Consider the following 23,851-nt stretch of genomic DNA (forward strand, 5'->3'; position numbering starts at 1 on the left):
AGGCTAAGGAAGGCTCACTGTATTAGTGAAATGGTAGGGCTTGGCAGCAGAAAAGAAACACACTTGTGTCACAGAAGGAAAAAAAAAAAAAAAGAAAAAAATTTACTGCATCCCTTTTTTTTCTTATCAGACTGTAGGTTCAACTGTCACAAACGCTGTGCTCCTAAAGTGCCAAATAACTGCCTGGGGGAAGTTGCCATTAATGGAGGTAAGTTGCTTTAACAATGGCTTCAGTCATTGTTTAAACCACCAGTTAAATAAGAGAAATGTAAAACTGTGGCTTGTACAAAGACATGTTTTTCCATTGCTTGTCACTGGCCTTCTGCAATATTTGTGTTGTACGTCAAAGATGAAGTGTGGGAGGAACCATTCAAGTCGTTCATACGCCATCAGCTTGGTGTATGTCATCCAGATACATGGTACTGACAGGCTCAGCTGTAGACATAGTGTCAGCAGCAAAGTGTCCAGGTGATCATGGCTGGCTGAATGTGGAATGACAAAGTAAAGCAAAAAGCCACACACATGAGAAGTTGGATTCACCTGTAAGATACAAGCTCAAAATTGCTTTTTAATTGGGGGGTGGGGGGAACTTTTGTTTTAGGGTAATATTCCTGAGAAGGCAGAGTATACCTGGAAGACCTGGGAGAGCCATCCAGGAAAGCTTTCCACTGCTTAATGATTGTGTAAAATTAGTCATATAAATTGCCAGAAATAAAGGCTTGAATATCTGTCGATTTTCCCATGCAAGTGCTGTTGGGTTTGTGTCAAGTATAGGAAAGTATGGGTAGGCTTGACAGACGGTACTGGAAAAAAAAAAAAGGGTGGCTGTAGATGAGTTGTTGATTGCCTTGAAAATGTCACTTTTCTGTGTGATAAGGGAATGAGAAGTGTGGTGAAGTGTTCAGTTTCTAATGCATGTTACCATGTTAAGTTGGCAGCCTAAACTGCTTGTGAGTTTAATAAAGTATCACCTTATTAGGCATCCTTTTTCAAACTTTAAATCAATGATCTACTTTGTTGAAGAAATACCAAGAATTAGGAATGCTAACTAATATTTTTCGTAGCATTGCTCAAAGTAGTGTGACTGCATTACTAAGTTTTTCTGTTTAATGGCAAAAGTGTTTCAGATGCTGAGTATCCAACTTCAAACATGATTAAATGCATGATTTTCGGGAAGGTTGATGTTGCACTTCTACTGCATGTCCTCTCTGATGCACATCAAACTGGACTCTTGGAGCCACTATTACTATTTCATTTTATTTTATTTTTAATCTTTACACCATTTATGCCTCACTTGAACATTAGCCATCCTGTAACATAACTATTTTAACAGAAGTGCAAGTAACAATACTTACGGAAGTTTATGGCTTGATTTTCAAATCCAAGAACTAAACACATACCATGACATAATTCCAGTTTTCCCTGAGATTTCTAGTCAGATAACTAAATCTGCTTATAAAGTATAAAATTTTTCCTGCATAGGTGCAGTTTTAGAAAGGAGTGTAAAACAGGATTGACCAAAAGTGCTAAGAGAAATCAGGAAGGCAAGCCTGGTTTCTGGGCAGCTGGGCTAAATGAGATAAATGTACATTTGTTTCTGAATTACTCCTTGAAGTTCTCTCTTTTCATCAGAGGCAGTGGTATTTCATCCCTCCAACACACACCCTCTCAGTCCCCTCCCTGCCTTTGCCCTACAAGCAGCACACTACATTTGTTGGCTTGCCTCCTACACATGAATCTGATGCCTGGCTGATGGAAAGCGATGGTTTCTCTGAGGAATAGATGAGTGGGAAAAGCTTGTGCACTTGGGGTGAGAACATGCGCTCCAAGCTTATTCCAGGTGTAGTTCTTGATGTTCTCCATTGTAAAATTTGTAGTATTTGGCTTCTCCTCTGGCCAGGAGAGCCAACTGTGTCCTGGGGCATCAATCATGGCATTGCCAGCTGGTTCAGGGAGGTGGTTGTCTTGCACTACACTGCACTGTGTACCTTGAGTACTGTGTGCAGTTTTGGGTGCCACAGTACAAGAGGGACACAAAACTATTGGAGATTGTCAAGAGGAAGGCAGTGAGCATAGTGAAGGGTCTGTAGGGGAAGTCTTGTGAGGCTGTTTTGTTCAGCCTGGAGAAAAAGAGACTGAGGGGAGACTTCTGTGCAGTCTATGGCAAAGAGGCGCTGATCTCCTTGCTTTGGTGACCAGTGATAGAAGCTGAAGGAATGGTATGAAGCTGCAACACGGGAGGTTTAGGTTGGATATTAGGGAGAGGTTATTTACTGAGAAGGTGGTTTGTCACTGCAACAGTCTCCCCAGGGAATTACTCTCAGCACCAAGCTTGACTGAGCTCAAGAAGTGTCTGGATGATCCCCTCAGTCATGCTCTGACTGGTCTGGCCCTGTGTGAAGCCAGGAGTTGGACTTGATGATCCTTACAGGTCCCTTCCAACTCAGTATTTTCTATGATTCTATGTTTATAATATCCATAGTATGGTATGCTTATCATCAAAGTAGAACTGTTAATTGTGTGTCCTAAATGACTGACACACAGGGTCTTTAGGATTATCAAAGGCATTTTCATCCTGTTATCTCTTTTCTATTTTTATAGTGATCAGGTTCACATTATTTTCAAACTTAATAAATAAAATACAGTATCTGTCACTCTGTCCATCTGCTGTGTTATACATCTTCCTCAAAATAGTAATTGAAGGAAAAGCTGAAGCAGTAAAATTCCAAGTATGGTCTCATTAATACACACAGTCTATACTAAATGTGGGAGGTTATTTTTAACTGATTGTGGGCTTATTAAAAATAGAGATTAAAAAGTGTCGTAGGAATAGCAGAAAGAGTGCCTTGCACTGTTAAGTGTCATTCATGACTGCATGACTGTTTCTGCTAGAGATGAAGTATAATGTGTCTCTTATTCACACATCAGTAACTTATATGCAAATATTTTAAGACTACTGTACAGGGAAACAAACCTTTCAGCTATGCACTTCCAATTTGAGTGAAAAGCCAACTCAAAACATTTTGCTGTCATCCAGTTCAATGTGCTTTTTCTTTTGGGGCATTGTCTACATTGACTGTCACGAATCTTCCTCCACACAATCAGGCAAAAGTTTCTCAGTGAGTATATTTGGTCTCCTGTATGGGATTTTGATCTTACTTCATATTTCTGAAACATTGCAAACATCCCAGAGAAACAAGTACTGTCTTCACTATCTGATGGTTTTGACATGTTCAATTACAGCCTGTATAGCTTCAGAATGAGTTTCAACAAAGTGCTTTTTGGGGGTTCAGTATTTTGGGGGGTTTTATTTTATTTTTTGGTTGGTTTATTTTTGTCATGTAAGTCCTATGGTAAATAAGTTTAAAGTTTTCTCTCCCTTTCTGTCTTTGAGATAAATCCCTTCACAAGCAGAAATGCAGTACTTTGGTCTTCCTTAGGCATATCTAATTTTAAAACTGGAAAGTTTAACATAATTTAAATATAAGATAGAAGATACTATTAAAACTATGCCAAGTCAAATAAATTAAATCCTGAGTCGTCTTCTATGATATTTTACATTGGACTTTTTGATATTTATTTAATATTTCTTTTCTAAAGGCAGGGAGTGTTATTTCGGTGGTATGGATTACTGTGCCATATTGTGCAGCCTTCACAGAGAACACTGGTGCAAAGAAAATATCTTTTTTATATAAAAAAAGTAGATCACATTATAAGTAATTGTCTGGAGAGTTATTTCAATAGTTCATCATCATCATATTACAAAATTCCTAGTTTTGAAATTACTGCTTTTCTGTCATCAGTGTGCAGCTGTAGCCTGCCAACAGCCATAAAGCCGGTACACAGCATTCAACTGTGTAGAAAATCTGCCAGAAGATCTCAGAAATAAATCTCATGAGTGTATAACATTTTATAGAACTCAGTGGATAAGAAATTCTTCTTTGCCTTTGGCATTTTTGAGAGAAAGTTGTATTTCTGAAAATATTTTGGTTTGATGCATTTCCAGCTTTCTGTAATGATTTTCCAAATGACTGGTTAAAAATCACACTTTATCAGTAGAGTACTGAGGAGATTTAAAATCAGGCAATAAAGTTCCAAAGAGAACCTGAGTTTTTCTGAAGCTCAAAATGTGTCAGGTTGTTGTGATTAGAGTATTGTATGTTTTCAAATAATAACTTCAGAAACAATTTTCTAGATCTTCTTAGTCCTGGGGCTGAGTCTGATGTGGTCATGGAAGAAGGAAGTGATGACAATGACAGTGAAAGAAACAGTGGTTTTATAGATGACATGGAAGAATCTATGGCTCATGATTCAGAGATGTCAATGACAGGATGCCATAGTGACAACGGGGAAATGCAGGATGCTGATCCAGATCATGATGAGTCTAACAGGATGATCAGGTGAGCCAGGGAGTGAGTCTACCTTCCATCTTCTTTTGTATATGTAAGTACCATGGCTAGGGCTTGAGGGGGAAACTGCAGGGACCCTGCTCTCACTCCTTGAGAATGGAGAGAACTAGTGATATGTGATGGTTCTGAAACTGCACTGAGATTACTTCACTGAAAATATGCATTAGGAATTTAAGAGAAGCTGAGAAATTACTGTCAAGCTGAAAACTGGTGCACAAGTAATTGTTACAGGTCTGTTCTCTCATGAAAATTATGTTGTGAAACTATTTCTGCATGAGCAAGAAAATAGTGTTTTCTTATTTATTTTCCCTAGAATTATTCTCTGACTAGTGGTACAATGCCTGCTCATTTAAATGAAGAAAAATTAAAATATAAAAAATTATGTACATGGTTATGTTATAATTGGCTCTACATTAATTTGTTTGCATTTTAGATGCTTTCAGAAAGAAGGAAGGTTTGAAAAACTTGAAGTAGTAGTTTGAAGCAAGTTACAACATAGATTAGTATTTTGGAATGACTAATCAGGAAGGAAAGCAGGAATTGAGTTGTGCAACTTACCTCCTAATTGTCTGAAGGGAGGAAAATATTTGTCACTTACTAGAACTGTAGGGAATAGTGGGGAAAAAGTAGGGATTATACATTGTCAGGGAACCTAAAAAGAACTACAGAATCACAGAATTGTAGGGGTTGGAAGGGACCTCCAGAGATCATCGAGTCCACCCCCCTGCCAAAGCAAGTTCCCTAGGACAAATCACACAGGTAGGCATCCAGACAGGTCTTGAATATCTCCAGAGAAGGAGACTTCACAACTTCCCTGGGCAGCCTGTCCCAGTGCTCTGTCACCCTCACTGTGAAAAAGTTCTCCCACATATTGGTGCAGAACTTCCTGTGCTCCAACTTGAAGCCATTGCCCCTTGTCCTGTCTCCACAGACACTGAAAAGAGGCCAGCTATTCCCACCTGTGTCCCACTCTTAAGATACGTATAAACATTAATGAGATTCCCTCTTAGCCTTCTTTTCTCAAGGCTGAACAGCCCCAGTTCATTCAGCCTTTCCTCGTAGGGGAGATGTTCCACTCCTTTAATCATCTTTGTAGCCCTCCTCTGGACTCTGTCCAGGAGATCCCTGTCCCTTTTATACCAGGGAGCCCAGAACTGGATACAATATTCCAGGTGGGGCCTGACCAGGGCAAAGTAGAGGGGGAGGATCACCTCCTTTGACCTGCTGGCCACACTCCTCCTGATGCACCCCAGGATCCCATTGGGTCTCTTAGGCACCAGGGCACACTGCTGGCTGATGGCCAACCTGTCATCTACCAGGATCCCCAGGTCTTTCTGTGCAGAGCTCCTCTACAACAGGTCATCCCCCAGCCTGTACTGATACAAATGGTTGTTCCTTCCCAGGTGCAAGATTTTACACTTGCGTTTTTTGAATTTCATCTGGTTTCTCCCTGCCCAGCTCTCCAGCCTGTCCAGGTCTCTCTGAATGGCAGCACAGTGTTTCTGCATGTCAGCCACTCCTCCCAGCTTTGTATCATCAGTGTACTTGCTGAGGGTGGACACTATTCCCTCATCAAGGTCATCCATGACTGCATTCCAGTCATCCAGGTTGTCCTACCATGTCTCCATGATTGCGATGAGATCGTGACCCCATGACCGCACAAAGATCTCTAACTCTTCCTGTTTATTTCCCATGCTGTGTGCCTTAGTATACAGGCACTTTAGGGAGGCAGCATGTGCAGGTATCACTAAAGGGATGTGAGAAGTTCTTGGGCAGGGAATAGGCAACAGTACCTCCTCCGAGGAGTCCTCACAAGATTCTATAGGACAATACAGAGATTTTTCCCTGCTATCACCTAGAAGAACAACATCTCCAACCCCATAAATTAAGATCCTTTCAGTTGTCATTTCCTTGATGCAAGGGATCAGTACCTTGAAGAATTATAGGATACTTTAACTGGTTCCAGATTGACCTACAGTATCCTCTTGTATTTCTATGGATAGTTTGCATATCCATGGGTTATATTGAAGTGATCTATAAAAGGCTAGTGAAAAAGTAGACCTCTTGTTAGTACAGACAAGAATAGTTAAATAGGATCTGCAGCTCATTTGATCATTTTTAGGCAAAAAAGAGATGTTGACTGTATGTTGCAGTCTTAATGAGACTTTAAGACAGCACACTTTGTATTTTGATTGGAAACTACCAATTCATAAAAGTACTCCTCATTTCTACAGTAAAGTAGGGCCATCTGCAGACATCCACAGTCACAACTCTGGAAACTTAAGATAATATTATTTTTCTGGGTGGTTTCTGCACTTTGTTATTATTGTTGTTGCACCAATAGTTGTATCAGCAGGGCAAAACACAAGAGCACTCTGTGCTGTGTTTTCACTTACAATGCATCATCTCCATTTAAATTTCTGCCAGAAATAACTAAACATTTCAGTTTAGGATTGGAACAGATTATAAATCCTTATTCCATTATGCAGAATCTACTTTAAGAATGGTTACTCTAGCAGTAAGGGAAGAGGGAAGATGGGCATGGTTACTTCTTACACTTCTCCAACGAGATATTCCAGATTTTATCTGGTGTTATCAGGAATACTCTGAAGTCCTCATGCCTTCCCAACTTACTGTGTAGCAGCTGAGTCACGGAACGTTTCAGCGTGCATACTTCAGAGTGCAAGGCAATAGGACCTCACTTTAGGTCTTTTGAGGATTGAATATATTAGCTTAAAGTTTTTCTCTGAGATGTTCTAGCAGATTCTTTGCTGTGCCCTGCCAGGGTATGCTCAGCTAGGCAGATGACACCTTTTCTACTCTGTAAACTGACATCACTCCACTTTGTGCTTGAATCCAGGATAGATCACAGGACAGTAATCTAATAGACAGTGGTTACTTAGGTTATGAGAGATTCAAGATCAAGTATGGCTCTGAATCATACATCACATATATTTAAGATGTGGCTCCCACACCCTAGTTGAGTTCCTAATCATTTGCCTGTTTTCTTAGCTCATCTTTATGATTATTTGGGGAGCAGGGGGGAAGAGAATGAAAGAATCTGTGTGTAAGCCTTCAGAAGGTCTCTGACATTCTCCTTGTTTAGTGTTAATTTTTTTTCTTCATAATCTCAGTATACTTGGAATGACAAAATAGTGTTTATTTCAGGTCTGATAGTGATGATAAATATTCTAATTTTAAAGATTTTTTTTCTCTTGTCCAAAGTTATCTTCTTTTTAAAAACCTTTATTGATTTATTCTTAAGCCCTTCAACCAGCAACAACATTCCATTAATGAGAGTGGTACAATCTGTGAAGCACACAAAAAGGAGAAGTAGCACAGTGATGAAGGAGGGTTGGATGGTTCACTATACAAGCAAGGACACACTGGTAAGAAATGCTAAGGAAGACCTGTCTTACTGTACGCAGAATATGATAGTACAGAATCAAATCCTAACAGTACTTTGATGATTTGCAACCACTCATTTTTTATTGCAGTATTTGTTATTCCTGAAACTCCGAGACTTGTCATAAATGAGGACTGGTACTGATTGTAAGAAACAGGAGACAATTAAAACATACAAAGTATATCTGAATATGTCAGTGGCATTATCATAGGCAGTCAAATATGAAGAAATTCCGAAGGAAGTAGAAAATAATGTTAACACCTTTGGGGATCCAGCTGCAGTCTCTTAGATATCATACTGCTAGGTGAATTGAGACTTTTGTGAAATTGATTTAATCTAGGACAAAAGTTATTCCAACCTGCTAAAACAGAAATAAAAATACCAGTGTATGGCCTTCTAAAGAGAACTGTGGTGTTATAACTCATAGAAAAGACAGTGTAATTATTTTAGCAGTATACCTATAGCAAGTTGTGCTGAATGTAATGCAGATTTTGAAGTGACATCTGAAATCTTTAAGATGTGGACAATTTGAACAGAACTAGGCTACTACTGAAAGAATAGAGGGTGGCCTTATAAACCCTAAATTCTCTTATGAAGTCCTCGTAAAAGTCTTGTGAAAGCAAATAAACCATTATCATTCATAATTCCTCCTTCAAACTTAAGCAATACATTTTGGAAATGATGTTTTTGAGAAATGAACATTTCAATAATTTACTTGGAAAATGCTAGAAATATTTTTTTTTTCCCTTGTTTTTTGTTGCAGAGGAAACGACACTACTGGAGGCTGGACAGCAAATGTATTACACTTTTTCAAAATGATACTGAAAGCAAATATTACAAAGTAAGGAATATTTTTCAATCTTGTTTTGTGCTAGCATAATATAATGACTAAATAACTGAATTAATAAATCCTAAAGTACACTAGTAGTATAACTTTGTTCTATTTTTTCATTATTTAAGCTGCATATATGTACTTTGTCTTTCCTAAACAAATCTCAGGTCAGAAAGTTGTCAGCTAACAAGGACCTGCAAAATACATACTGTGGAAAGGGAAGGTTTTTGTATCTGGGTAATTCAGTACCACTGACAAACTGCCAATAAACCCATCTGACATTCTGTCAGTCGTAATTCAAATTCTTTGCAAACAGTACATATTATTTTAAGTCTGTCATTTGAATATTATGTTGTGATTTTGATGGTAAGATTGTTTTAATGCTCATATCCTTTTACCTGAAGCAATTAAACTCCTTAGGCATTATTGTAGTAAGTTTTAATAATGGAGATTTCATTTCATATGGCTTCCTTTTCTGGAAATATGTTGGTGAAATATACCCGAAGTGTTACTCAGGATGAAATATTCAAATTAATGCCTATGTGAAAGGTGTATTTAGAATCTTCATGTTGAATAGATTTGTTCTGCAACTAGCTTATTGCAAATATGTTTTACTAAATAAGGAGTCAACATGTTATAATTTTCTACTGGAGTTGTTCTGATACATGGATGGTCCTACTGTTTTCTGATGGCATGTCACTGCTATCTTTGATAAGTTTAATTAAATAAATAAATTTCTACAGTGTCTTGGAAAGAAACATTTAGTATTGTAACATCATCAGTCCTCTGTGCCATGGAGCTTCAGGTTACAAGAGCAGTTTTGTTTGTACAATAAGCATGTGTTTAAAACAGACAGCTAATATAATCAGTTAAAGTTCAGATTTAACTTCATATGTTGATAATCTTTACACAGAAAGTATAACATTTTTTCATTTTAGGAAATCCCATTGTCTGAAATTTTGTCTCTGGAACCTGCAAAAACTTTCACTTTACTGCCTCAAGGAGCCAATCCTCATTGTTTTGAAATCACCACAGCAAATATAGTCTATTATGTTGGAGAAAACATAGAAAACCTCTCAAGTGTTCCACTGAATAACAGCGTTATCACCAGTGGTATTGGCATTGATGTGGCACGGATGTGGGAGATGGCAATACAGCATGCCCTGATGCCTGTCATCCCTAAAGGCGCATCAGCTGGGTCAGGACCCAGCCTGCACAGTAAGTTCATTCATTTCACAGAATCACAAGGTTGGAAAAGACCTTTAAGATCATAAAGTCCAACCATTTCCATCCTATGCTAAACCATATCCCTAAGTACCTCATCTACCCTTTTTTTAAACACATCCAGGGAAGGTGACGCAACACCCTCCCTGGGCAGCCTGTTCCAAGCCCTGACAACTCTTTCAGTAAAAGAATTTTTTTCTAATATCTAATCTGAACCTGCCCTGGCACAGCTTTGTGCCATTTCCCCTTGTCCTATCTCCCGTCACCTGACTGAAGAGACCATCACCCACCTCTCTACAACCTCCCTTCAGGTAGTTGTAGGTGGTGATGAGGTCTCCCCTCAGCTTCCTCTTCTCCAAGCTAAACAGCCCCAGCTCTCTCAGCCACTCCTCATAGGATTTGCCCTCCAGCCCCTTCACTAGCCTGGTTGTCCTTCTCTGGACTCGCTCAAGGACCTCAATGTCCTTTTTATGGTGGGGAGCCCAGAACTGCACACAGTACTCGAGGTGCAGCCTCACCAATCCCAAGTACAGGGGCACAATCACCTCTCCAGACCTACTGGCCACACTGTTTTTGATACAAGCCAGGATGCCATTGGCTTTCCTGTCTACCTGGGCACACTGCTGACTCATATTGAGCCTGCAGTCAACCAACACCCCCAGGTCCTTCTCTGCCTGACAGCTCTGCAACCAGTCTCCCCCAAGCCTGTAGCGCTGCATGGGGTTGTTATGTCCCATGTGCAGCACTCTACACTTGGCCTTGTTAAACTTCATCCCGTTGGTCTCAGCCCATCGGTCCAGTCTGTCCAGATCCCTCTGAAGAGCCTCCCTACCTTCAGGCAGATCAATACTTCCTCCCAGTTTAGTGTTGTCTGAAAACTTACTGAGGGAACATTCAATCCCTTCACCGAGGTCATTAATAAAGATGTTGAACAAAACTGAACCCAGGACTGAGCCCTGGGGGACGCCACTCCTGACTGGCCTCCAGCTGGATTTTGTCCCATTTACCACCATCCTTTGGGCCAGGCCATTCAGCCAGTTTTTAAACCAGCTGAGGGTCCACCTGTCCATTTCCTCTGTTTCAGACAAGTAGAATCATAGCACAAACGACATTGCTCAATCTTCTGCACACATTGAAAGGAAATATTGCAGAGCTACTAAAGGTTATTCTGTCATGGCTTTTTGCCTGTCTGCACATTTTTTTGAACACCACAGTTTCTCATCCATGTGTTTCCAGTTTATATCAGGATATCTGTATTAATATACAAGATGCAGATTTATTAGTGAGCAAATAGTTGTATGAGTAAGGCATCTCATTCATATTTGGGTTGCTGTCATGAGTAATAGCCTCCATGTGCAGAGGCTTGATGTTTTCTGACCTCCAGTGGGAATTGATAGATTTTTCCCATCATGACTGTAATTTATGTTTCTAGCTATCTGCAGAAGCAGCTCTACACCCTTTAGGTCACTGCAGCACAGATGATATGCTCCCTTTCATCACATTTTTCTGTACAGCTGCCACAAACATTGTCCCATGCTGAGATGAAATGAACTCAAGTGTGAAGAACAGCTGTTCTAAGCACAAGACATGGACCCAGGACCAAAAGGACTGAATATATCTTTGCCTGTATTTTACATACCTTTGGGTAATTCTCTAGTGAAAAGGACAGTGTATGTACAGCAAACATGCAACTCAGTTTAAATCTAGCTCAGGTACTCATAACAAAGTAGCACAGCGGAAGGAGTCCCCCACTACTAGGCTCACAATGCTGTGGTTGCTCTGCCATTTGTGCTCAGCGTAGTCAGTGTAACATGGCTTGGGATGTCTCTACACGATTTGGATCAGACCTTTTGTTGCAATATGCACCCGCTTTAGCACTTGACATCTGTGTGCTATTAATGCAGTGCAAAATTCTAATGAGACTACAAACCCTTCAGAAACCCAGTAATACAACAGGCTGTGGCATGGCATCTCTAGGCACAACAGCTCACATATCAGATTAAATCATCTGTGTTCTTTGCTTTCTTGAGTGGATTCCTGCATAAAATAGTGTCAAATTCTGGATGTCATTTTAATCAGGCTAGTTGCCTAATCCCCCTGCTTTGAGCCCAGCATAGCTAAACAAATCACCTAAAGTGCTGGACTGGGAATGACAGCTGTCTTCTTTCCCTCTTGGAAGTTTGCAAATTTTTATTACAAGTTAGTTATTGAGGGGTTTTTTTGGTTGTTGTTGGTTGGTTGGGTTTTTGTGCAAAAATTAAGGTCACCTGAGACCTTTAGAACAAATTTCTGTGGAAAATGAGAATGGTAGCAACCTTCTGTCTTCTGCAAAATCTAAGGCCTGTCCATGTCTTTATCTATGCTTGTTTTCATGTAAACACAAAACAGTACATACATTTGAAAACAAACTGGCAATGGTCTGTGTAACTGAAACATTCCATTCCTAAGGAAAGGATGACGGAATAAGCCATATGGAGCAAAAATTACTTATGCTACTTCCTGCAACTAGGAGAGGTACCTGTACAAGCATCTTCAGTGTGCAATACTGGTTTTATAGTAGAGCACACATTGTTTTCAATAAATCTGAAACTATACTATGAAAATGAAAAGTCAGCATGAATAGATTCATAGGTAGGAGACAGAAGCAGCAATGCTCCAAAGAAGCATTCTTTCCTCTTCAAAATGATGGCTTTCTGTAACACAGTTAGCAGTAGGCATAGTCTCAAGTTTTATTGAACCCAGGTTCAGTAGGTTTGCAGTTCAGAATGCTTATGGCAACATCCCAAGCTCTGAAATTTGTAGAGGTGCACTAATTTGATTAATTAAATTGTTTCTTGCATTAAAGCACAAATGCAAGTTGTTTGGGCTTTTTTTTCCCTTGTGTGTTAGTAGTTTTTCTTAATCCAGTTGAAATCTGTATTACTTTTAACAGTTTGCAGACCAATTTGAATACATATTGATGTTCATCTCAATGGCTTCAATTACATTGTAGGTGACACTATAAATAAATATCATTATTAAATCCACTAAATAAGAACACCTGCCCTAGTTGCAGTTATATTGCTTGCGTGACATCTAAAGCCCCAAAATAGAATGGTAAAAGCAATAATAAGCTTATAAGTGGGAATGATGGGATTCCACTATTCAAAAATAATGAATGTATAATTCTGTTCTTTTCCATATACTACAAAACTGTTATTGATGTTGCATATTTATGGGCTGGTGTAATTTTATATTGGCTGGTAGATGAACAAGCTGACCTAATTGCTTCAATTTCTAGAGATGTCAGTAGATATTGATGTAATGTAAATGTCATTTCCTATTACTACATGTTTGAACTAAAAGCACAGCAATCTAAAGTATATTTTACTTTCTTCCCCAGGGGATATATCCATCAGTATTTCTGTGTCAAACTGCCAAGTTCAAGAAAATGTGGTGAGTGTTCTCTGGATGCTGGTGCTAGACATGCTATGATTAAGCTTGCAAAGTCATTGATCTGTTTTGCAAAGAGGAATGTTAGAGGAGTTCCTGTCAGCCATTTTTCGCTTACTTTGTTGAAATTAACAAACAATTAGCTTTGCTAACTTCTGAGAAAAATCATCTTCACGTCACCTTTTCTTGAGACACAGGAATTATATATGGGTAATTTCACTTAACACAAAATTTAACTATGGATCCTTGCACAATAATCCTTGTTAATTACCTAAAGGAAAAGTGAGCTGTAGAAGTTATTACTAGTTCATGCCATTTTTCAGCTGAAGTTCATGAAGCTAATCACAAGCCTTGACAAATATATACTTTCCTGTCATCACTAAGAGATCAGATATCCTCTGCTTTGTGAAGATGAAGCTCTATCTGAAGGGTTACATAGGTTATACATATGTAAGGAATTCTGGGTTTCTTTTATACTAGGACTGTAGACACAGGACAGATAGCCAAGGTGAACAGTCACCCTGCTGTTTTTTGTTTCAAGGACAGAGGACATAAAAAGGACTCCCTGCAGCCATGTACAGCTTGGGGGCAGCTCTGCCATATGCCAGGACAAGATTGCCTGCTAGGGAAGGATGTGTCCATTTATTGCTGGATAAAAAGCAAGATGGCCTTTATTATGAACTCCTTGGTGTTCTTTTACTCTTGTATTCGCTGCTGGACAATTGGCATTGTCCAGCACAATATCAGGACAATGAAACTAACCTCCATGATTTTATGTTTGTTTGAGTGTCCCAAATGAATCGGCTAGCAGCTTTGCTCCGGCCTGTGTTTAGGCCCAAGGAAACAGGGAGACATGAGGCTTCTTCTCTGGCACAGATGTAGTATTTTACCTATCTCAGAGGAAAAGCACAAACTACCAAAGCCCCAAACTGCTGATACTCACAAAGCTTTCTATAAACTAACAAACTACTTGGATTTCCATAGCTGACATGAGCTGGCATAGGAATTTTTCAAGAAAATGTTGAATTCACATTTTCTCCCTTTTCATGAAAAAACAGCAGTAATACTTAGATCTGGGATCCTGGCACTCGAGTAGAACATTGTTAACAAGACCTTTATTTCCATATGTACTTTTGTCTTCAGATTTCACAATGTTTAAGTGTAATGTTGTGCACTGGGGTTTACTTGTCTGGAAGACAGCAGTGGCTGAAACTTATGATCATAGAATCTCTAAGGCTGGAGAAGACCATTAAGATCATCAAGTCCAACCATCTGTCCAGTGCTACCTTGTCAACTAAGATACATTAGCTTTTGCAGCAATTGCAATTAACGTGGAATTTAAGTAAATTCACAGTAATGTTTCTGGCAGATAGTGTGTGTTTTAAATGTACTCATTAGAAAAAGCAAATGCAATACAATTTTTTTCCATATCTCAAGTTTTAATTTTTTTTCTGCATTTATATAAACAGGATATTAGCACTGTATACCAAATCTTTCCAGATGAAGTGCTGGGATCTGGACAGTTTGGAATTGTTTATGGAGGTAAGGCTTTGGTCTGCTGTACATTTACACTTAAGATAGAAAATTTATTGAATGATGGAAGTATTTGGTCTCTGAAATGTTTTGTTAAGAAATTAGCTGCCCGTTATTTTATATAAGCAGTATTCATTAAACTGGGTTTGGTTGACAAAAAAACATGAAACTGGGTTTTGTTGACAAAGTCTTTTTGTAATTTGAAATTTTCTACCCAGTAGTGGGTCACTGTTTATTAATAGCTTTATGTCCTTTAGAAGCTCTAGTAGAGAAAATCCCAAAGTACAGAAAACTTTTCTTTTTGAGAACTATAATGAAATAAGAAAACAAATTATAATTTCTTCTTCATGCTGGTTTTTTGGCATAATTTCGTGTGGTTTTTGTCTTTGTTTTCCATAGCATTTTGAACTGTTTCTTTTTCTTTCTCTCTTTTTTTTTTTCTTACCCATTTTTCCTCTTTTTCCTTCTTTTATCAGCATTTTTTGGGTGTGTGTTTAGATTCAGCTGTTGTTTGAGACAGTGTGACAGGAAAACGTCTCACTGAAGAATCTCTGTGGGTCTCTGATAAACCTGGGGCATGCACCCACATGCCTAAGGGCAATCATCTATTTCATTATTTGCTAGTCTGGAAGTACTATTGAAGGAATAAGCTTTCAATAACCTGTCAGTGCAGAGGAGGTAGCTTAAGTGTATAAACAAGCATATATATAAATATACACACATGTATGTATGTATATTTTTTTAATATATATATATGTGAGCACATTAACTTTGCATCTGTATTGTTGAAATGCAGGGTTGACTTTCTCATATGTGTATGTTTCTTAGCTGTTTGAACAGCTTTGTCAAGTGATAATGAGAAAAGTTCTCTTGTCCAAGGCTAAGAAAGAAGGGAACTGACAGAAAATTTTTAATGACTTGCATGACTTAATTTGCTGCAGACCTCTGAGAATTACTTGGTTGTGGTGATTTTTACAATCCAGTGATAGTGGAACATTTTTGAGAATTAATCATGTTAATTGATAGAGGCCTTTTGTTTTATTAATACAGGCAAGCATCGCAAAACAGGAAGAGATGTTGCTATTAAAATAATTGACAAATTAAGGTTTCCAACTAAACAGGAAAGCCAACTTCGTAATGAAGTTGCAATTTTGCAGGTATTTTTCTGTTCTTTTTTTACTCTATTAACTCCATTTATATATTTCTGTAAATACCAGATAACATGATAATTATTTTGATTGATAATCACTAGTAGTTTTGTTGCTTAATCTGCATAAACAGCAAAGACCAAATGTATTTGCAATGTCACATTAGGAATTACAATTTTTGCAGTTTTAAACAGCAGTCACAGTAAGGAAAATCTATGTTTTGTTAGACTAAATGTTTGTTAAATTAACTTGAGGTTCATCCATTTTCCTGTAATGTCCCTAGAAATTTCATGCCTGTTGCCTACAGGTTAGCCACACAGTTTAAATTATGAAATGCAGAAACATTGTGTGGTTTAGGGGATTCTGAAGACTGGCTATGTAATGATAAAACCTCCTGATCATGTTGAGAAATCAAGTGCTGTTTTTATCTTTAATAGAATCTTCATCATCCTGGGGTTGTAAATCTGGAGTGTATGTTTGAGACACCGGAAAGAGTGTTTGTTGTTATGGAAAAACTCCATGGAGACATGCTGGAGATGATCTTATCAAGTGAAAAGGGCAGATTGCCAGAGAGAATAACAAAGTTTTTAATTACTCAGGTAAGGAATTAATTATAGACCTAATAAGATATTTGAGGTCAATTATTGTCACTGTTTCGTATGTTTTGCTTTTGGTATAATTTACCTGTCTGATTTAAGAAAGCCTGAATTTTAATGTCGGAGATTGTAAGACAGCTTTGTGTACATTATCTGTTAGGTAATAAACCATTAAGAGGACCTAGAACTAGACACATGTACAGCTGTCTGGCTGCTGGATAGAAGGGCCATCAAACTACAGTTTCTCATATGTTTGAAGAATTAAGCACAAGTAAGGGCTGCAAGCACTAACAGCAAACTCTGGAAGACCTACATAAATAAATTTCAGCCTCTTGGACTGCCCCATACCTAACCATTGCAGTTTGTACTATGCATTTTTGTGCATATTTTCTGTGGTAAGATTGGATCTCAGCACTACCTCTGATTAAATGAGTCTGGTTTCCTGTATGACTTCTGTCAACAGTGTGATATGGGGTTTGGGTTTTTTTTTGTTCTTCCTGTTGTCACATTATCGTATTGCTTCTTTGGCTGCCCATAATGCCAGTTTAAATGTAGATACACCATAGAGTAGTGAGCCACCTTGGAGTCAAAGCACTCTGTATTTCAGCAGTCAGAAAAAAGAAAGCACTGTGTTACCATGCAAGTTTGTTATTCTAGGCAGAATGTAGAAGGTTTTGTGGTTTTCAAGCTTCCATGACTGAAACTACCACCAGCTTCAAAATTTGGTGTCTTGCCTTCCCAGGTTCATTCAGCCCCCTCAACACTCCCTTCTTTGATATAATGGGAAATTATGTCAGCCCCCATACACAAGGAAAGGAGTTAAATCCTCAGGAATAGAACAAGAACTTCTGTTACACTCTGTTGCCATGTTCCTGCTTCCAAAGATTTTGCAAAAATTAAAAAAAAGAAAGTAAACAAGAACATGAACTTGGAGAGGGAAAAAGCGTATTCCAAACAGTGAAACACTGCAAAATCTTGAGGCACGGCAAATAATAGCCAACTTTTTTTTTCTCTGTTGTAAACATTGTTGTAAAAGGGACATTCTTTTTGGATTGTTTCTCTCTACCCTGGTACTTAATGCTCTGATCACTGATAATGTCTGAATAATATAAACAACAACAAAAAAAGGCATTTAAAACTGAGTTTCTTTCTGATTTGTTTCTTCACAGATCCTTGTTGCTTTAAGACATCTTCATTTCAAAAATATTGTTCATTGTGACCTCAAACCAGAAAATGTGTTACTGGCATCAGCTGATCCTTTCCCACAGGCAAGTAGAACATGCCCTTTCTTAAGATCATTTGTTCAAATTAAGAAGTGTTAGCAATGATTATTTTATTAACAAACAAAAAAGTGACACTCTCTATTTCCTCCAGGAACTACACAGAATTTCTAGATATGAAAAAACTGATCATTTATTCAAAAAAGTTTCCAAAGCAGACATGTTTGACAATCCTTGCCTGTTGCTATTTGCCTAAAATATTCAAGTAGATTTTCAAATGTCACATAACTACTTCTGCAGTTATTTTTTTATTCAGTCACCATTACATAACAAATTACTTTTCTGAGTGATTTGGTCTAGGTAAGTGACAATTGTAGCCACCAGAAAGACAGGTTTATTTGAAAGTTTGGGTAGGGTTCATGAAGAAGAAGAACTTGAAGAAGAAGAATTTAAATGTTAGGTAGATTGCAGAATATTTAAATATACTTTCTGGCTTATTTTTGTACTTCTCATTGAAAAGTATTTGTATCATTTCCTGTTATATTTGACTGTAGAATTCATCTATGATCCCCAACTGTGCATATTCAAAAGAGCACTATTGATAATTTCTAAATAATACCAATAATTGGAAAGGAAGCATTTATAATGAGGCATTAAGTGAAAATTTTTAAGAAGTTAAATCTTCCCCTCTGAAGAAATCAGACAAGGAAGTTGACAGAGAGGCAGGATGTCATTGGGTCCACAATGAAATGAAAGTGGAAGTTCAAGAAATAAATTTTGTCAACTTGCTTAATTTAGAATAAAGCCATAGGTAAAAAAAAATTTAAGTGTTTGCTGTGGTTTTATGCTATGAATGAATAAGTATTACTTTGTATTCATACTTTCACTAGGAGCCTGAGCCGTTAGGCCTGTCCAAATTGCAATTCTTTCATTCCAAGCTTTCCTGTGCTACTGCTTTTACTGTGGTTTGTTCATAGAGTGAATGAATGAAGGAGAAGCAAAGGACTGATAATCTGACCAGTAGAGATGCATCTTGTAACTAAAGCATGATGAAAGTTCCTTGACTATGCATTTGATAATAAAAATAATGTCTCTCTTACTATAGCACTTTTCTTTATACAGGTAAAACTTTGCGATTTTGGCTTTGCCCGAATCATTGGAGAGAAATCATTTAGGCGCTCAGTTGTAGGAACACCAGCCTATCTTGCTCCAGAAGTGCTCAGAAACAAAGGCTATAACAGATCTCTGGATATGTGGTCTGTGGGTGTCATCATTTATGTAAGCCTCAGTGGTACCTTTCCGTTCAATGAAGATGAAGACATACATGACCAAATCCAGAATGCTGCTTTCATGTATCCACCTAATCCATGGAAAGAAATTTCTCATGAAGGTACTACCTGTTTGTGTCTGGTTTTATATAAATGCTAAAAAAGAATGGTTGCATTTTGTTTTTATATTTTTTTGCCTATACATACTGGTGAAAAAAACAGATTTGAAATTTCAAGGTACCATAATGTACCATAATGTAAAGTCTGTTTTGTGCCATCAGCTGCTTTAGAAATTTCCTGCAGAGTATGTATAGACTACATATGGTGTAATCCTCTAGTGTGGGATCTCTCCAGGAGGTGTTGAAGAAGGCACATAGCCACCTACAGTTTGGATTGCTAGGGAGTCTTGTAAGGAACCTCAACTGCAGGAACTGGTGTTGCTGATACTTGCTTCTCTACCTCTTCTCTCAGCTCTAATGCCTCTGTAGTCTTTTCCTCATTCCAAAAGTATGCCAGTATTTTAGTTTCCATTCAGTAGGGTGCTGTACCCTAATGGTCTTTCTGTAGAGAAAATAAAAAGGATACTAAACAATTCCAAGCAGATGAGGCTTGAAGAACACTTTGAGAAAGAAGTGGCTTTTTACAGAGGGAAAGGTTTGGAGATAATGAGACTTTTGAAAATAGAATTCTGTTCAATAACATCAAAGATTTTTGATAGTAAAAGAAAAATGTGAATTATTAATTATGAACATCTTTAAAGAAGAAAAACAAATTCTCTTAAAGATATCTCTGACCAAAACTAAATAAAGTATTTAACAAAAATATCAGTTTTGGTTTCAGCAACACTTCTTGCACAAAACAATGTTTTCCTGCAGCTTAATTTTCTGTGGGATTTTAAAAAAATCATTATCTTTATGTTCTTAACTTTTTGCAAGATTGCTTCCTAAGTCTAGGAAGCATTATAAACATCAGATTCTTATCTTTTTTCTGAATTGTGATATATAGCAAATTCATAGAATTATTGGGTTGGAAGGGACCTTAAACACCATCTACGTCCAACCCTCCTGACACAAGCCAAGACACCCTCCAATAGACCAGGTTGCCCAAAGTCCTGTCCAACCAGGCCTTGAACACTGCCAGGGAGGGGGCAGCCACAGCGTCTCTGAGAAACCTGTTTCAGTATCTCACCACTCTCATCCTAAAAACTTTATTCCTGGTATCTAGTCTAAATATAGCTTCCTTCATCTTAAAGCCATTACCCTTTGTTCTGTCACTACAAGCCCTTATAAACAGTTGCTCTCCATCTTTCTTGTAGGCCCCTTTAGCTACTGGAAGTGTGCAATAAGGTCTTTCTGGAGCCTTTTCCAGGCTGAACAAGCCCAACTCTCTCTGCCTGTTTCCATAGGAGAGGTGTTCCACCCTTTTGATTGATTTTATGGTCTTCCTCTGAACTAGCTCCAACAGGTCCATGTCCTTCTTATGTTTGGGGCTCCAGAGCCCAATATAGTACTTGAGGTGGGTTCTCATGACAGTAGATTAGAGGGGGAGAATGACCTCCCTTGACACTTCTTTTGATGCAGCCCAGGATACCGTTGGCTTCCTGCGCTGCAAGCACCCATTGCCCACTCATGTTGATGTTCTCATCCACCAACAGCCCCTTCTTCTCAGGGCTGTTCTCAATAGAATTGAAATAAAATATTAGCGTGTACAATTTCCATTAAATAATGGAAACAGTACAGTTTTTCTGGGTTTCAGGTAACGTGTTTAACTTACGTGTTAATGGCAGCTTAGAGGAGTATGCCTACTGCTTACTACATGTTATAGCAATGTGAGATTCTCAGCTGAAAAATGCTTTGAGAGCATTGTCTGTTGTTTTATCTCAGTGGCAGATGAAGTTTGATGCGATCTGTTGAGGGGGGGAAAAACCCGAAAAGCTATAAATCTGCACAATTGCACACTGAAGTCCTCCTGAACCTCCACACGCTTCTGATATGTAAGCTGACAGAATCTGTTGGCAGCAATGCTTTTTCTGGCACTAGAGATAAGCAAACAGCAATCAACACAGAAGAGGCTGCAAGAAATTGTCTCCCACAAGTTTCTACTGTGGTAGACAGAAGATCAATTTCTACATTCAGAGGTGAAGATTCAGTAGAGCACCTACAGAAAACTCACCTACTGGGGTGTTATCACTCCTTTCATGGAATCACAGCCTTCATTAAGAGTTAATGGTATCAGGCTGCAATCATGCAGAACGGTGGGAAAGAACCTACTTTAACGAATTACTAAATTAAAATCTGCTTATACATTGTGATTTTATTATATATTTTGAATTCCTTGCTGATGAGCCAGTCTATTGTGCTAAATGAAAATATGAAAAAAGTCCAAACAGGTCCGTTATGCTTAACACAGGAAATTGAAGTATCTTTTCCATTATTCTTTTTGCCAATTTTTCTTAATCACTGAACTTTTTCAACAGAAGTTTTAATGTAGGTCTATGATTATTTTTAAACTTTTTTTAATATATTTTCTTTATAAAAAGATCCGTAATCCATTTCTTTTAAAGGCATAGTAGATTTCTTGTTTAGTTATTTTCTGGAATTTGTATCCTAGTGGTAATTCTTCCAAGAGGACATCAACCAGTTCTTCCACTCAGATTTGTAAGGGAGTTAGTTACATAGCAGTGTGGAATGTGATACTGCTGCTGAATCCAACCAGGTCTTCGTAAATAAACATTGATCAACCTGTCTCTCAAGCTGGCGTGATTGACATTGCTGTTTGTCTTGAAGGATGTAGGTGGATATTTTCTTGCAAAAAATGTTTTAAAATTAAAATAAAATTAAGTGATTTTTCTTAATTGTAAGAAAGAAAAAATATTGAGGATCCAGCAGTTATTCAAGTTTCTTGATTGACATTTAAAAACATGTGCAAATACTTGAGAACTTTAACACAAAATAAACAACCACAGTCTTCACAGAAGCCTTCAACCAAAATTTTGCTGCACTGCTACAGCATTAAAAAATTGAAACAAACAAAAAGTCTAGCATTTAGAGCACAAACATTTGGGAAGAAATTGTATTTTGGAGGAAACATGTGATGAACATAATAGTGTGGTCTGTTAGTTTATTTTCTTAAGAATTACTTTTTCTGGAGCATTTTCTAGCAAGTTTTAAAATAAAATTTTACAGTCACTGTCCAAGAAAGAAGTCTGAATCTGTTTGAGGATAATATTTTTGAGCATCTAATGTGTTTCGGTTGGTATAAGCAGTTCTGTCCTCTCTGCCACTTAGGTTTTTGGTCTAGTCATTGACTATGACTCTTTTTCTCCATAATGTGTCTGTCTGTGTCATAACATCTGTATTCATCTCATTAACTCTTCCTGCTGAGAATTTCTAGCTTTTTTGTGTAATGCTTTGTCTGACCTCTTCCCCTATTAAAACCTAACCTATAAAAACTACAACCTTTCAATTTTTGTAGCTCTCAGAAAAGTATTTTTTTTTCCAACTCTTTATCCATTGAGAACATTTCTGTGAGCATCTTGTCCCAAACTTTAGCCCTAATGCACAAAAATCTCTTCTCTAACTTCACCAAACCTAGTTGCTTTATTTTTTAAAGTTTTCCAGAAAATGTGTATACACCTTTATCTCACATATTTATCTGTAGGGTATTCGGATTCCCACCTCCACCAAGCAGCTACATTTTCCCACCTTTTTTCCAATAGCTTCTCTTTTGAAAGAACAGTCTCCCCAAATAAGTATGTGTTTTTATGTCTAAATAGACTTGTAAGAGATTACTGCAAAGAGGTGATTTCTGTGACAAACTTTGGGTATCTTGAATAAAACTTGGTTTTCTCACAGCCATTCAACAATCAATTGCCCAATCTGCTGTTTCCATTCTCTGCATCTTCAATGACTGTCAAGCCATTTTACACTCCGGATTCACTGAATTGCTGTATAACAGTTTGACCTTAATTCAGAGTTCATCGTAGAATTTTCCCAGATGCTAACACAGAGGAATCTACTTGCAGAATTCCCTCCTATTTTATAGCTTTAAATTTCACATCTGTCAAACACAGATTCTGTTTTCAACAGCATTACTGTTCATTTCCAACTTTGACTTTCCAGTCCACCAAATGTGGATAATCACTGAAGATATATTTTGACTTAGCTACAGGTTACAAAAAATAAATGCTGCTAAATATAAAGACAGAGCTGCCTGAAAGTATGTCCCATTACTCTTAGTGTACTTTACCTAGTTTGTCTTCACTGTGGTGGCTGTTCTTTTGAACTGTGTGGTCCTAAAATGTGCTATGTCAAGCTTTTGATTTTTCATATGGTGTGTTTCATTCTGTTGTTTCATAAAACTTCATATCTTTTTTTCATGAGCTACCAACACAGCTATTACGACGAGCCTGGTGAGCTCAGTGATTGATTAGGTGCTTTAGGTTACTTCATATTATTATATAATTTGAGATGAAACAGTGCAATTTTTTCCATGCATTAAATTTGATCACAGTGTGCCTGTTACACTGCTTTTGAGTCAGAAGTAAATACCACAGCTGCCTTCAAGCCAGTATTTATATAGACTTGTGTCAGCATAATGTGAATAGAAACTCTGTTTCACACATTAATGAGAAAGTCACATGAATGAGCATGAAGTATAAGGAGGTCAAATGCATGTTATAGCTCAAAGATGCTCTCTACCTCCGTAAATGTTTAACTAGCTGTTGAAACTAAGGTCTTGGCTCTACTTACACGTTTGCTGGGACTGATTACTGTTAGAAAAC

The 23,851-nt window shown here is 37.9% G+C and overlaps 1 protein-coding gene across 2 annotated transcripts in view; it reads left to right on the forward strand.

Annotated features, from left to right (window-relative positions):
• PRKD1 (protein kinase D1) overlaps positions 1-23,851 on the forward strand; it is a 131,687-nt gene that overhangs the window by 102,011 nt on the left and 5,825 nt on the right. For both annotated transcript variants that reach the window (XM_084263039.1, XM_084263040.1), the window contains 11 exons: positions 131-208; positions 4,196-4,400; positions 7,675-7,798; positions 8,579-8,656; positions 9,586-9,865; positions 13,254-13,306; positions 14,773-14,845; positions 15,887-15,993; positions 16,422-16,583; positions 17,750-17,848; positions 18,923-19,190. In XM_084263039.1, coding sequence (XP_084119165.1) covers positions 131-208; positions 4,196-4,400; positions 7,675-7,798; positions 8,579-8,656; positions 9,586-9,865; positions 13,254-13,306; positions 14,773-14,845; positions 15,887-15,993; positions 16,422-16,583; positions 17,750-17,848; positions 18,923-19,190 — 1,527 coding nt within the window. The remainder of the gene's footprint in view (positions 1-130; positions 209-4,195; positions 4,401-7,674; positions 7,799-8,578; positions 8,657-9,585; positions 9,866-13,253; positions 13,307-14,772; positions 14,846-15,886; positions 15,994-16,421; positions 16,584-17,749; positions 17,849-18,922; positions 19,191-23,851) is intronic.

Source organism: Gallinula chloropus, assembly GCF_964237585.1.
Source record: "Gallinula chloropus genome assembly, chromosome: 4".
In the NCBI taxonomy this organism is placed as follows: Eukaryota; Metazoa; Chordata; class Aves; order Gruiformes; family Rallidae; genus Gallinula; species Gallinula chloropus.